Source organism: Balaenoptera physalus, assembly GCF_965194825.1.
Source record: "Balaenoptera physalus genome assembly, chromosome: 3".
NCBI lineage: Eukaryota > Metazoa > Chordata > Mammalia > Artiodactyla > Balaenopteridae > Balaenoptera > Balaenoptera physalus.
In genome coordinates, this window is record NC_138890.1 from 100,248,363 (window position 1) to 100,264,723 (window position 16,361).

The 16,361-nt window shown below is 39.5% G+C and overlaps 2 protein-coding genes across 7 annotated transcripts in view; both read right to left on the reverse strand.

Moving 5' to 3' along the window:
* The window catches only part of LOC309658986 (uncharacterized protein), a gene marked incomplete at its 3' end in the record, with an annotated part of 321,204 nt that extends 304,970 nt beyond the window's left edge, over positions 1–16,234 (reverse strand). For all 5 annotated transcript variants that reach the window (XM_082458302.1, XM_082458303.1, XM_082458305.1 and 2 more), the window contains exon 1: positions 15,976–16,234. The remainder of the gene's footprint in view (positions 1–15,975) is intronic.
* LOC309658968 (uncharacterized protein) overlaps positions 1,569–16,361 on the reverse strand; it is a 34,277-nt gene continuing 19,484 nt past the window's right edge. Inside the window, exons 2-3 of one of the 2 annotated variants that reach the window (XM_082458265.1) lie at positions 11,157–11,193; positions 1,569–9,081 (exon numbers count right to left, since the gene is read on the reverse strand). In XM_082458265.1, the coding sequence (XP_082314391.1) occupies positions 11,186–11,193 (8 nt within the window). In that variant the 3' untranslated portion in view covers positions 1,569–9,081; positions 11,157–11,185. Of the gene's footprint in view, positions 11,194–16,361 lie in introns of both variants that reach the window. The other variant, XM_082458264.1, reaches the window with a different exon arrangement.

Below are 16,361 nucleotides of genomic sequence, written 5' to 3' on the forward strand. Positions count from 1 at the left end.
GATGAAAATGGAATCAAGTCTGTAGTATAGTTAACATTATTATATGATGTCAATTTCCTGGTTTTGATATTATATTACAATCTTATTACCTATTGTATTACATACAAGATGTCACCACTGGGAGTTGAGTGAAGGGTACGTAGGAGTCTGTGAACTATTTTTCCAACTTCTTGTGAGTCTACTGTTATTTTCAAATAAAATGTTTTAATGGTGGGGGTGGAGAGGGTGGAAAAGTGGTTCCAAGACCAGCTCTGGCCATCAGCTGAGAACTTGGTAGAAAAACAGAATCTCAGGCCGTACCCCAGACCTACTAAATTAGAATCTGCATTTTAACAAGAACCTCAGATGATTCATATGTACATTAAAGTTTAGAAGCACTGTTATACAAGAAATAAAAGTCATATTCAAGTATTTCTCACTGTTTCAAAAAAAGTTTCTTCATTTCAGTGTCAGAAAGGTTATTCCAGAGGTCCAGGCCTGCTTCATTGGTGTTCAGCCAGTTTGGTCACACAGGGTACTAGCTCAGAAGACCCTCCTCCCCGCCATGAGATTTAATACTCTATCTTGAAATTCTTAATAATTTTATCTTTGCCTTTGTGTTTTTTAAGTGAAGTCCTATGAGACCACAGCCCACGCACTAGGAGCTTGGAGCCTCAACTTACCCACCAGCCCACTTCCCTGCCTCACTGAGATGGGTTCTCAGCTGCCCTGGCACTTTAGAACCCTCACCCCCAACCCCCCTGGTCCTCACCCAGCTATTACTACTGAACTCCAGACCCAGCAGGGGTCTGAGCATAGATGGAAGGGTTGCATAGCTCCCTGAGACATCTCAGGGTGAGGCATGTGGCAGGCATCCCCGTCCCAGACTGGCAGTGCCACAGGGTGTTCACAATATAACTGTGGGTGAAAGAGAGCCTCTCACCCACCTCTGATCAAGGTATTTAGCAAGTTCCAGCATGGAGGTGGCACTACCCTCAGCGGTCCCCCGTCCGCCATGGATTCCCGCGGGCAGTAAGCCCAGGGGTAAGGGAGATATCTGGCAAGAATTCTCTGCCTCCTTCCAGGACATGGGTCTGTCCCATGGCTGGTGGAGGGGGGATGCCCGCAGCTGGTGGGTGGTATATGTGCTTAGTCACAGGATGGGGCTCTTTCAGAATCTGCGTTTGCCAGGTTAAGTGGCCCTATGCCTGCAGATGTGAAACATTAAATAGCAAATAAAAACACCGTTACAAATTGGAAAGACTGTGGAAGAAAGAAAACAGCTTTATATTTTACTTTTCTTGCTTTCTGAACAGGGGTTCCACATTTTCATTTTGTACTAGGCCTGGCAAATTGTGTAATCAGTGCTGCAGAGGGATTGGGAATCAAAAAATGAACTTTCAGCACCTGCATGGTAAGTACCTGGGCCCAGTGGTGAACTCTAATGGGTACCAAAAGCAGCCTTCATTGTAAGATGGCTCCAGGAATCCTTCAGCAACATAAGGTGTGCTTGTCCCTCTCTTTAAAGAAGACTTTCCAAAACGGAAAACATCAGCCAGCACCAAGAATTGTAAGCACAGCTCTCCCTATTCTTTCTGTTTATGCCTACTTGTACCCAGGTATGCTTCCATATTTTCTAATTGTAAGAAAAGAAGACATAATCAGCAGTAAATATTCTTCCACTTTTAAAAATTAAAATTCCCAAGTGGAAGAATACAGAAAAAAAAAGTGGGATTTTGGAATAAGTCTGGGAAGAGAGAGAGAAAGAAAGGACTTAAGGTTTTAGAGACTATATTTATATTCCTATATGTTTAGTTCTTCCTTAATTCATTCATAAAATAATTACTCATTGAGCCACGCCCTAAAAGATCACTAGTGAACTTAATTTCCTCTGAAGCATTTTTGGAATCCTGCACTTTTTCCGTAAATAAATTTAAATCCTTGCCTTTTTCAACTCTTCCCCATAATTTATTTATGAATAAAAAAGTGATATTCAGAAATAACACATCATTTATTATTTATTGTCTTATAGAAAGTTCTTAGTAATGGTTGTTTTAGGGTATGGAATTACAGGTGATTTTAGTTTTCCTCTTACTATTTCCTCGTTTGTCTGCAGTCAATATTACAGGGGGCATTAGCGACATTACATGATAGGGCCCTAATGCCTCTGATACTCATTATTCTTTGATACGAACTACTTGGATTTTTTTCAGAAATGTACTTTGATCTTTTGGATACAGCCATCCGTTCACTAACAGGAGTGATAAAGCTAAGTATGAACTTCCCACATTTAAGGGGTGCTAATTCATTCAACAGCTCAATTAAGTCACCACCTGATAACCCAATTTATTACAACATATCAGACTCCAAACACCCAATTAATTAACTCCGCTGCTCTACATGAGCATACATATCCTGACTCTGTTAACTGAATCATGAAGTTTGTTTTTTTTTTAAACCAGTGATTTCCATATTATGTTGTAGGGCAGTGAGTCAAAGCAGCCTAAAAACTCCTTATTATATTTTCAATTGAAAAACTGCTTGTCTTAGAATTATGGGGAACCTACAATAATAAAGTATATTCAGTATGTACTAACTAAATAATTGTAACTATTAATTTGTCCTACTTTCAACAGCTTTCAAATAACTTCTGTCTTCCCACAGTATTTTTTAGACAGAACTTAAACTGTAAGACGGAAGGAAAGGAAGCACAGGCATTTAAGACGGTAACACTGCTAATGAGGCTAGACTTTGAGAATAATCCAGTCTGGTGGTCCTCAATCCTCACTGCACCTTAGAGTCCCCTAAAGTTGTTTAAATATACAGATGCCTGAGCCCAGCCCCAGATCAACTAAATCAGACTCTTAGAGAAGGGTTTAGGCATGGCAATCTATTTTATATACTAGTCACCATTCTGAATGCTTTTACATAATCATTTAATACTACACCTCATAACATAGGTACAATTTATCATCATCTCCACTTTACTTGTGAGGAATTGAGGCTTAAGGAGGTAAACTGAAGTAAGCGACAGGTCTAGGATCATTCCAGGCCGCATCACAACCTGCATTATGCTATGAATTTCGCAACCCTTCAAGCTATCTTCCCAAAGACTAGAACGCTGCCATATAATTCTTACCCAGGATATATATACTCAGAAGAAACAGTCAGAAATGAATAAATGTATAAAATGCAGACTGACTTTAGGGAGAGCTAAAAGCATCAGTAAAATAGAGGCGATGACATAAATTTTGTAAAAGACACCTTGAAACAATGAAAATTAGGACAGCATAGTCTGGCTGGTGGTGATCAGGATAATGCTATCATTTATTGAGTGCAATTTTAGAGAAAAGAAAACTAAGGCAGAGAGAGGATAAGTAACTTGCTGAGGATCACACAACTAGTAAGTGACAGGGCAGGGATCTAAACTGAGGAAATGTGGCGGCCAAACCCATGCAACCGGAAAACAGGGAATGAGAAAAACAAGCCAACTTAGTGAGGAAGCTCACAAATATTTATTTAGGCCAACTGTGCAAAATGAAGCCTTTTTTCTCAAGAAGCTAAACTTGATTATTAATATAATTTCATGTTGAATAAAAGTGCATGAGTAAAATAGAAACTTCTCCCTTAAGAGGCTGACAATTAAGTGGGAGAGTTAAAGTAGAGCAAGATGAGATTCAAAAATTAGGTAAGAGATAGGATTGGATGTTCTTAAAAGTACCTTCCAACTCTGGAAGATTCTATGAATCTCTTTTTTGCCTTATCAAAGTTGTGCTTTGAAAAGTTTCGGAAGGTACTACATAAACCACAAGCATGGGGCTTCCAAGGAGGGAGAAAGAACCTCTGGCTTGGGTGTTATCATTCTGCAATCTGCAGAACTTTGTCTGAATTTGAACACCAAGCCAACACATCTGATTCCTTTTGTTACATACAGGAAGAACCAATTTACATCATATCATATTCATTTGTGCAGTTGCATTGTGTCCAGAAACTAGAAATTCTCCATCTTACCTAACTATCATTAAAGGGAGGGGAAAATCCTAACCAAAATATATTCAAGCTGTTGGTGTGAGCAGATAGAAAGGATGCAATGTTAGGTCTACAAAATACCTTGTGGAGAAGCTGGATTTCGATTGCTTGTGTTTGATGGGATTTTCAAATTACCTTCAAAAGTAGGTCATAAGTGCCTGCCTGAATTAGAGGAAGACTCTCTAGGGACTCCTGCTGTGTTTTAAGAAATCTCCTTTGGAGCACAGGCGGCCTTGTCCCCAGAAAGGATTATATGCAACAATTTCTATCTTGTCTCTAACATGACCAGAATGGGTAGAGACACAGGATTCAACACCCTCTGGCTATTGTCCAGGGACCAATTACTATATTCACAGCTAACTTAATGGGATCCTGAGCAACATCATTAAGGGCACAGTAGGCAATAAATGATTATTAAGAACCTTGTGACATTCCCTAGGTATCTATGCCTGGTCTACCTCTGTTATCTAATACCATCTGTGGATGCACAGATGACCTGGAAATGGAAATTGTGTAACTAATAACTTCTAATTGAAAGAAATCTAAAGTAAGCTTCTGTATACTGCTCATTGCATGTTACATCTTAGTTCACACCTAGGGAATCTAAACGATTATGGCTAACCGCTTTGGAACTCTGAAGATCAATCATTAGGTTTCATAACACCTACTTGTTCTAAGTGAAATAGTATTTTAAAAATTAAGTTGAGTGACAATAGTTTTTGTTAGGAGAATTTTGTAACTTCTTGAGAGATGACTCAGGGTGCCAAACAGAGTGAGGTTGTTAAAATGCAGATTCTTGGCCACTCCCCAGACCTGCTAAATCCAAACCTTCAGGGCTGGAGTCTAGGGACCTAAACTTTAACAAGCTCCCCAGGGGATCCTTATATACTTCAAAGTTTGAGAACTTCTGCCCTAGGGTATCACTAAACCAAAGCTAAAAATCACTTGTTACTACCAAATGCTATAAAATGTTGAACTTTTAGCACAACTTTAATTGGCTATAGGAAATCAGCACTTCTTAGTATTAGAAAAATTCCAGTCACAATTTGACTTTCTCATATTTAGGGGCATGATTCAGCAGGTAGCAAAGATGCCATCAGCATCCCTATAGAAATCTGGCCCATCCTGTACAAGGCTGCTGCACACAGGCTCCCTCCCCACGTCTTGACTGGTACTATGATCGGTATGACCCAAACTTCATCACTGTCTTTTCCCTTCATCATCATGCTCTCTCCGTTTCTCTAAAGGACAATGTTAATTTGGGGTATCACATAAAAACCAGTACACTTTTCCCTTAACGATATTTAAAATTTTTTCTTATATTGTTCTTTTCAGTGTATTTACTGACTGAATGGCACAAAAGCTTGTCCCTATGGTGGCAAAATTCCTTGCCCTCCTAACAAATATTCTGCTTTTAAATAATATTCATAAGTCTATCTGAGCTAACAAAACGACAAAAAACTCAAACAAACCAAAAAACCCAGGATTTTGGGTTCAGCAGCCTAAGAGAAAGACCATGTCCACAAGATATATGAAGCTATCCCCTCAGGCACATGAGAATTATTTCACCAAATTCAAAGTGTAATCCTATCGTGGGCAGAGAGTTTTTTGCCTTTTGGAGAATATCAGAAGCCTGAAAACTTATAAAACTATTAAAGAATTGGTAACACGCCAGAACCTTTTATTACAGAAGTTTCCATGCTCGTTTGTTTTTCAGGAAGAAATACAGCAAGTACAAACACTTGATGAAAACAACATTTATCTACCTAACTGAGCTCACACAGAAACTAGAAATTGAAACGTACCTGTCAAAAAAAAAAAAAAAAAGTTCAATTGCTTAGGCACTAGAAATCAAACCTCTTTCATAAAGAAAACTCTCCCAATCAGACACCATTCAGCATGGCTCTATTAGCGTCACTTCTCAAAAGGCAGAAGTCTTAAATGGTATGAATCATTAACAGCTGGCTTCCACCAACTGCCACTCCAGCAGACAGGAAGCTGGTCGTCAATTGGGTGGTAGGGTGTCACTGTCGGGGCAGCTCAGCCTGGGTGGTGGTGGGGCCCGTGAGAGGAGGGGAAGCCCACCTAGGGAAGTTTTGCAGGTAGTAGCTTAGTAAATGGTTCTTTCGCAAATTTTTGCATTTAGACTGTGATGCAGAGAAAGCTCTAGTTAAATGTCATAGTCCACTGGGGTCTTTTTCTATCCAGGGAAGGAATATCAAGAAGTATGGCTACAGCCCATGCTGAATTTATAATCAATATATAAGCTGAATGAAGACAAAAGACATTGAAATTGTTGAGAAATAATCCATTTGCTTAGATAATAAGATTTAAAAGGAAATTGACTAGAATGCTATAGAGAATTTGTTTCTTCATAGCAGAGGTGTTTAAAGTTAATTCTGTAAAGCTACAATAATCATGACAACGTACAGTATTGGGAAAAGGATAGACACATAGATCAATAAAGAAAAGAGTCCAGAAATAGACCCACATAAATACTATGGCCAACTGATTTTTGACATAGGTGCAAAGGCATTTCAATGGAGAAAAGACCACCTTTTTAACAAATGGTGTAAATTTATTATGTGGGAAAAGAAAATGAACCTAGACACTTATCTCACATCTTTTACAAAAATTAACTCAAAATGGGCCACAGACTTAAACGTAAATGTAAAACATTTAGGGGAAACATATGAAAAATTTTCGTGGCTTTCAGATAGGCAGAGAGTTCTTAGATTTAACACTAAGAGTACTGTCTTTAAAAAAAATTGATAAATTGGACTTCATCAAAATTAAAAACTTATTTTGCTCTGCAAAATGATACATTTTGCTCTGCAAAAGATACTTTAAGAGAATTAAAAAACAAGCCAGAGGGCTTCCCTGGTGGCACAGTGGTTGAGAGTCCGGCTGCCAATGCAGGGGACACGGGTTCGAGCCCTGGTCTGGGAAGATCGCACATGCCATGGAGCAACTAGGCCCGTGAGCCACAACTACTGAGCCTGCGCATCTGGAGCCTGTGCTCCGCAACAAGAGAGGCCGCGACAGTGAGAGGCCCATGCACCGCGATGAAGAGTGGCCCCCGCTCGCCACAACTGGAGAAAGCCCTGGCACAGAAACAAAGACCCAACACAGCCATAAATAAATAAATTAAAAAAAAAAAAGAAGACAAGCCAGAGACTGGGGGAAAATATTTGCAAATCACATACCTGACAAAGAACTTGTATCCAGATTACACAAAGAATTTTCAAACCTCAACAATATGAAGACAAACAACCCAATTTTAAACATTGGCAAAAGATCTGAAAAGACCCTTCAAAAAAGAAGATATAAGAATGGCAAATAAGCACATGAAAAGGTACCCTACATCATTAGACATTAGGGAAATTCAAATTAAAACCACAATGCAACACTAATATGCATCCTCTGGAATGACTAAAATTAAAAATGAAAAGTTGACAACACAAAGTGTTGGTAAGTACACAGAGAAGCCCAAACTCCAAAATAAATAAATAAATAAAAAGGAAATGGGATAGCCACTTTGGAAAATGTTTTTGCAGTTTATTATAAAGTTAAATACACACTTACTATATGCAGTTAATCCCACTCTTAGGTATTTGCCCAAAGGGATAAAACTCATGTTCACATAAAAACCACTTGTGAATATTTATAGCAGTTTTATTCAGAATCACCAAAAATTAGACAGAATGCAAACATCCTTCAACTGATAACCAAACTGTGATGCATCCATAATGGAATACTATTTAGCAATAAAAAGAAACAAACTACAGATACATTCATCCACATGGATGAATCTCAAATGCATTATGCTAAGTGGAAGAAGCCAGACCAAAAAGGCTACATACTGTATGATTCCACTTATGTGACATTCTGAAAAAGCAAAACTGTAGGAATAGAGAACTGATCAGTGGTTGTCAGGGGTTAAGAGGGAGGGGAGAAGTGCCTGACTACAAAGGAACAGCATGAGGGAGTTTGTTGGGAGTAATAGAACTATTTTGTTTGTCTAAAACAAAAGTAAATTTTACTGTACGTAAGTTAAAAATAAATTTTAAAGAGTTTATTCTGAGCTAACACTTGAATATTTTACAGCAAACCTTCTGGAATTGCCACTGCAAACCAAGACATGCTTCAAATTTTCTATTTTTAAAGTAAATTTCCAATATATCACAAATTATGTTCTGTTTTGGAAAACAGTCAAAAATAGCATTCAATTGATCTATTCAAACCGATATGCTTAGAGTGAGTGTGTAAAAAACAGGTTAATTTTAAAACCACAAGACAGAAACATTTTTTTTTAAAGATTCAGGAAACTAAAAATGAAGCAAAGATACTGATCAATTCAAAATCTACATAGGACAGACCTCTTCCTCCATGCAGAATACAAGAAATGTCAACATTTGACAAAGCTAAATCGTGCTGCTTGGCTTTCTATACTATTGAAGTTTAATACAATCTGCTGACTCCAGTACCATTTTTTTTACCACGGGTCAGAGTTACAATAGATCATTAACATTCTGGACTGTTGTTTTTAAGAAATGTGACTATCCCTGTTAGAGACTAATACTTTTTTTTTCTAATTGAGATATATAAATGATATACAACATTGTGTGAGCTTAAGGTGTACAACATATTGATTTTGATACATTTTTATTGCAATATGAGGCTAATACTCTTTTGCAGGTAAATCAAATCATACTTTATACTTTTAATATTTTTTATGTTGGCTCAGTTGAGAAATATTTTTTTTTAAGATTTTTATTTTTTTATTTTTTTCTTAATTTATTTATTTTTGGCTGCATTGGGTCTTTGTTGCTGCGTGCAGGCTTTCTCTAGTTGCAGTGAGCGGGGGCTACTCTTCCTTGCGGAGCACGAGCTTCTCATTGCGGTGGCTTCTCTTGTTGCAGAGCAAAGGCTCTAGGCACGCGGGCTTCAGTAGTTGTGGCACGCAGGCTCAGTAGTTGTGGTGGCATGCGGTATCTTCCTGGACCAGGGCTCGAACCCACGTCCCCTGCATTGGCAGGCAGCCTCCCAACCTCTGCGCCACCAGGGAAGTCCCTCAGTTGAGAAATATTGAAGAGAACTATCACAGTTCAAATAACCGGAGTATTTAAATTACCTAAAATAATCTTACACATAAGAGAAGTGATTTATTCAAGGCAAAGATAGAGAATCAAGAGGTACAGAATCAGAATCAGAGAACAGTTCTTCTCATTCTCAGTTAACGGCCCTGCTTCCAAGACCAGGTTACAGATTTGACTGATTGATTGATTAGCTGTATCGGGTCTTAGTTGTGGCACGTGGATCTTTCATTGTAGTGCATGGGCTTCTCTCTAGTTCTGGCATGCACACGGGCTCAGTAGTTGCGGTGCACTGGCTCTCTAGTTGTGGTGTGAGGGCTCCAGAGCGCATGGGCTCTGTAGCTGTGGCATGCGGGCTTAGTTGCCCCGTGGCATGTGGGATCTTAGTTCCCCAACCAGGGATCAAACCGGCGTCCCCCGCATTGCAAGACAGATTCTTAACCACTGGACCACCAGGGAAGTCCCCAGATTACAGATTATAAGCACATTTCTGTTAATTAGTCATCATTAAAATTAATTTGCTATAACAATTTGAAGGGGGCAGTACTATGCAACCATATCAACCCTTGGAGACAAATGTATTCCTTTCCTTTTCCAGGCATATAATATTCCCTACAATTGAACTGAAATTTTAATCCACTCAGGATGGACAACAGTCAATGTACAGCCATGAAACTTTATTCAGTAAATATGTGACTACTACCGGTAGCAACTATCTCTTACTCTTAAATACTTTTTGCAAATTATCACTTTTTAAAAAAATTTTATTTTATTTATTCTTTTATACAGCAGGTTCTTATTAGTTGTCCATGTTAAACATATTAGTGTATACATGTCAATCCCAATCTCCCAATTCATCACCTCTCCCTCCCCCCACCACTTTCCCCCCTTGGTTAGGAATTAGTGCCTGAATGGTGCTTCTCATCTAATATCCCTATTCTCACATCTTACATCCCCTGTTAGACTATGCTGCCCTGTTTCGAATTCTGTAAATATTGTAACCTATAAGGGTCATGTTGGTTCTTAAATTTCCAAAATCCAAAGCAACAGCGAAAGCCATGACAGATCAAAAGATCAAAGATGATAAATATGATACTTGAATAAACTGCTGACTGAAAACAAAATGGGATCAGGGCAAATGCAATTCTAATTCTCTAAGTAGAAACAGAAAAGCTTCTGTGTTCATATGTGTGATATATATATTTTCTACTTTTTACCATAATACGTTCTGGAAACCATGCTATAAAGTGAGTGGTATTTTGCTTTTGGAACAAGTGATATCATTGGGGATTGTGCTTTTGACCAAAGACTCATTATCAAATAAATCATAGATATGAACAATATGCAATAAAAGCAAAGATATAACAAGTATAAATCCTTATAATTTAAAATTATAAGACAAGCATTTTCTTTTTTTCTTTTTGGCTGTGCCATGCAGCTTGCAAGATCTCAGTTCCCCAACCAGGGACTGAACCTGCACCCTAGGCAGTGAAAGCCCGGAGTCCTAACCACTGGACCACCAGGGAATTCCCAAGATGAGCATTTTAAATGGGCACCTGTGCACACATTTGTTATACCAAGGGTTCCAATATATCACAAATTATCTATGCCACACATAAAAATAGAATTAGCTTTCATAAATCTCACTAAAGTCAATATGTTAGCTATAATAAACCAAAGTTAAACAAAACATTTTATTTACCTTCTAACTATTTAACAGAATATTTGGTGTTTGTGTGGAAGGGGTGATTCAAATGAACTTAAGTCCTTCTTTCAAGACCAACAACAATATAAAATAGATAACTAATAAGAACCTGCTGTATAAAAAAATAAATAAAATTAAATTTAAAAAATTTTTAAAAAAAGACCAACAACAAAACCAACCCCCAAGCTGCCCCCCAAAGTAGAACCAACCATTTCCTTTTTATTAATTTTACTGTGACAACATGACACATTCAGTGTAATTCCTCAGACCTTAGAGCCATGTTCAAAGACAGAAGTGCTAGATTTGGAAAAGGAAATTTTAGGTTCTGACCAAGCTCGGTCACTTACCAATCGGGTGACCACAGCCTCTCTGAGCCTCAGTTACCTTAAAGGTAAAATTAGTATAAAACAATGACTATCTCACGGAGTACAGAGAAAATTCACAGAGATAATATAACTTAATTGTTTTTAAAATGCAAAGTCCTATCAGGAATTCAAGCTATTATTAATTATCAATATTGTTCTAGATGTTGATGGCATTTGGTCCACTATTAGCATGTTTTAAAGTGAAAAGCTGAACAGGCATTTTGCCCTATCTAATCTTCCTACTTCCTCAGTTTATTCAGAAATGCATGTGCTCCTTTTCAGTACAAAACAGCATGGAAACAGTTAAGAGTTGTGAGGTCACTCTTTACCACGCTTCTCATTCTCAGAGCTTATTTGACACCTTTCAGGGCACTTTGCACTATGCTGAAAAGCCACAAAAACAATTATCATGTGGGAGAAAAGGACATTTTGGTCACTATATTGTGCAATTCTGTGGACAGGACATTTTTCTCAGTCAGTACAGAGGGAAAGAGTCTTATTGGTGTGCAGGAGAATTAAACCAAAGTCATTTTGCTTTCAAAGACATACAACTTCCTAGAGACTGCTCTTCAAGTGGGAAAGGCAAGGAACAAAGAGGGAGAGAAGCCCAGAAAAGTGTCAGTCAAGACTGGGTATCTCTGTCTTAGGAAGCCAGAGCTGTATTTTCCATATAGCTGAGAGAATGAGAGAGAACCCCGCCCACCTCACCTTCTACACAGCAACACCCAGAGAAAGAAGGAATTTGAACTGGAGGGGAGGAAGTGAGAGGGGGTTGGGGGCAGGGGGATACTTACTCCCAGATTACAATTTTTGAAAAGAACCAGAGGGTCCTAGGAGGAGGAAAGAACTTTGGAGACTAAGAGACTGTAGAGAGAGTAGTCTAGAGCTGGGATAGCTTCCCCCAAGATTGGGAAGGGGAAGAGGCTGCCAGTCCCAGAAAGGGTTCAGCCCAAGTCCACTGTCTTTTCAGCTCCCCAGGAAAGGACACACCTGGAGAGGAGAGTTGGACCTAGTACCCCAGTTCCCAGATGAGCTATACCTCTCAGGAAATCACATAGACCACCATCATAAATGTTTCAGTGCTAAGTAGTGACTAGGGAAAGTTCAGCCTCCCTTCTCATAATCCCTATCAACGCCACCCTCAATGCAATGGCCATTTAAACACACAATCTAAAGTAAAACCAATGTGTTTGCTATGTAAACCCAGTTTTAATTCAAATCCCCTGGTTCCTTCCGTGCACCCAATCTTAAACCCTTCCTAAAGGGAAATTCTTGAGCTTCTAAAGGATTATACCAGCACCAATGGACATAGACCAGAGAGCCCTCCTCATGTATTCTGGGACCTCTGTAACACCTGTAGATTTATTGTTCTACCACACAGAGAGATGGGGGGCTCAGATTTACCAATAATGATGATGATGATGATGATAAATAATGCAATATGACATTTCTTACACTTGAATGGAATGGAGTAAAAAACAATCACACATGACACAACAATTGCTCAGCTTAAAATTTGTGTTTAGGCAACAAATATTTATGTCCCTTTTGTAGGTATTTCACTTTTATTCTCTATGAACATTTAGTGAAGTTCCTTTTAAACCATCAAGCTCCTACTCCAGCTGTGTCCAAGGAAAGGAGGAGATTTTTGCTTCTCATCTATAACTCCATAACATCTGTGTTCTCTTTTCATAACAGAAGCCACTGCCTTGTATTAAGACATTAGTAGAAACTATCTTATAAGTGGCTTTAAGAAATAACTCACAAAACTACTAAGACGTGTATAAGACAGAATGGCCTTCAGCACTGAAAAGCACTAAAACAGAGACTGAAAACTAGAAAGCTGTGGGCTAACTCAGGCCAAGAGACTTTTTTAACGTCCACAAAACGTTTATTGACATTTTTAGTAAGGTGCCAACAAATAAACTCAGAAAGCCCATGTAAAAATCTTCAATTTACAGCTTTTCTTGAAAAATTAGAAGATTGGACAACACTGGGTCCCTGCAGGTTCACCTGGCAACAATCAGCCAAACCAGAAAATCACTGAGCCCTTTAAACACCCCCAGCTCACCACAGTCCAGCACCGTCAGTCCCTGCGGCAAACTGGCCACTTCACTCATTTCAGGTACCTAATGGTCCCTGAAGGCATCTGAACTGGTGACCTCAGTTCCAAAGGATAAGTAAGAAATGCTCATTAAATACGTGGCAACCCAGAATAAGGGGTGGCCCAGCACTTGAAGACCAGCGATGGCCTTGATGTTCACACAACCTCTGCACCGCACGCTAGACATCAGAGATGGAGCAAGTCCTGAACAAGGTTACTTCCTTTTCACTTTTTTCTTCCACTGAATTATCATATAAGACAGATTTCTTCTCAGTTATTCAGTCCAAACAATAGCTACGCAGTGTATATAGTGACTAGAATGACACTGAAAGAGCTGATTCAGACCCTGCTTCTCCTGGTTGTAATAAGTTAGGCAGGTTGCTTTTAAATTAAGTGTCTCAGTCTCCTCATTCGTAAAATGAATGAGTTTAGCTAGAATGGTCATTAAGATCACTTTTAGTTGGCCTCTCCCCATCTATACCACCTCTACTTATCTAGAATCTATCTACTCAACCCTCAAAAAATGTTCAAGTTCCACACCGCCACAAAACTTCTGCAGACTTCTTTCTTTGAAGTTTTAAGCTCATAAACACTACCACCCAAATTAGCACTTACTAATTCTCTAATCACTTTGTTTGTTGGTTCATTCCCCATATTCAAACAGAAGATCTCTTTAAATAAGAGACTACCCCGTTTATTTTTTAAATCTTCCACAGTATTTTACATTTATTTAGCATTCAATAATTGTTAATTAAACTGAATAATGAGACAGAAAATATCTATAAAGTGGTAAACTTCCCAAAGAGCAACTTTCACCAGCCTCCTGAGAAGGAATTAACCTTATCAGCATCACAACTTGCCCATTTGATTCAGGCAGGCATAATGTGTACTATGCAATGAAGAGACACACAACTAGATTATCCTATTGTTTTGTACATGTTCATTGCTTCCTTCCATAGTCGAAATGCTCAAAAGAGGAAAAATACAAACAATAACTCACTACAATAATATACTGTATTACTCACTGAAAGACTAGGTTACTCACTAAAATACAGCATGAGAAAAATTTTCCTACCACAATTAAGAAAAGAAAATCAATTTCTGTTAAGGGGCTGCGGATCAGACATTTAAAAACTGCAGTGAAAACCACCCTTGCTCCTCCCCCACCCCTTGGATGTCATCAGAAGTTCTGAGTAAGAGGAGGCCAAGTTAAGATGCCATGTGGGCGGGGATTTACCCACCTTCACCAGAAAATCAATGGTAGACAGGTTTTACTTGTTCTGGTCAAACTCTCCTCCCCACCCCCAAATAATTAAAACTTTAGATATGTGGTCAGTCAGTCCTTCCCTATCAAAAAGCAAAGTAAACAGGAGAAAAGAATAATTCAAGTATAAGATTACTTTAAAAAAATTTTTTTGTGATTGCCTTAATTTATTCAATGAATTTAAGATAATTAACACTCTAGTAAACTAAATTAGCAAGTGTTAATCACGCCTTAACAGCTAGCCGAATCTAGCGGATTGAAGTTAAATCAATTTTAAAAATGCTCTCCTGTGATGGAACAACATTTAATACAGGCGTTTCCACTTAACCCATATTCTGTGGAAGGAGAATTCGTTCTGTAATTTGTATTATACACATACAATGCTTGAGGATCTGAATCAAGAGGTAGTGTACATGTAGGCTAGAGAATTTATTAAGGGGAGGGGGTGAATCATGAAAAAAATCTCACTTGGACCTTTCTGGAAAATCATAGTCCTATCCAATTTAAAAGTATGGGAAATACTGATTAAATGCCTATAAATTTTTCTGGGGAATCCCTGTAAAACGCAACAAGGTTTTACAATCTGAGGAAAACAAAAATCGTCTCAAATTTTAAAAAAATAATCATTTTTAAAAACTGCCTTGCAACAGTTTCAAGCCTTTGAAAGGTTTGTTTTTATCTGGTGGTGCTGATCACCCAGTTAATTCATCCCCTCTGACGGGAAGCCTGTCACTCCCTCCACACACTGCCTGAAGAGGGCTCCTGATTAGGCTTCCTCCTTTAGCCACGCCTACACATGGAGCATCGCGAGGAACGGAAAGTATGCCCAGCCTCTGCAGCCCCTCACACACCCATCTCCTACGCTTAACATCAATAGCTTAAACTCTAGGTTTTTCCCACACCCCTGTCAAATGAAATGGACAGAACTCAAACGAACCTAAGAATGATGTCGCTGTTTCTCTTAATTTAGGTCAAGGACACTTACACTCTTCTACTGCCCTTTGAAAGGAAAATCCTAAGTGCCGCTCCAAGTCCCATAAAAAGGCACAACCCTGCTCCTATGGCGAACTCCAACGGAACGGAATACCGCTTCTCTGGGATCACAACAGGGCATGGCGTGGGAAAAACCTTTAAATTCCGTTTTCTTTAGTACTATGCCCACCACACCAAAGGGATTTAACCTTTAGGCATGGTGTTGTACTTAAGATGCTCCACACAATCTAGCAGAAACTCTTAAAACCAAGCGCCAACTCACTAATTTCAAATTTAGGGTGAAATGACGGAGAAGGGCATCCTCCCCCATTTCGGTCGCTCAGCAATAGCAATGAGTTTTGAGGAGAGACTCTCCAGTGACTCCGCCTACAGCGACCTCCCTCACACGCACACATCCTACTCCACAAACTAACGCAGCCGTCGGGGGACGAAGTCCTTACTTGGCCTCACATTCGGGGTGGGGATCCTCCTCTCCAAGGACCACCAGCGCAGGAAGAGACTCTCCCCTACACTCCCGGCTCTCTACTACTATACCCCCAAGGGGCGGGGCTTCTACCCCAGGTAACCAGACCAGGCAATCTGGACACCCAATTAGCAGGGGATCCCCCAAACCAGCCTGGCCAATAGCGGCCAGTGGGCCAAGACGACCAGACGTGACGTCAGGTGTGATTAACTTGGCGCGTCACCTCGACGTCAGCCTCTTACCTCTCGGACGTCCCGTCCCGGGAGCAAACTCCAGCGACTTTGGGCTCCGCCCCCGTGAGAGTGGAGGGCGGCCAATGAGGACGGCTCTGGGGGAACCGGGGCCAATGAGACGAGCCCGGGG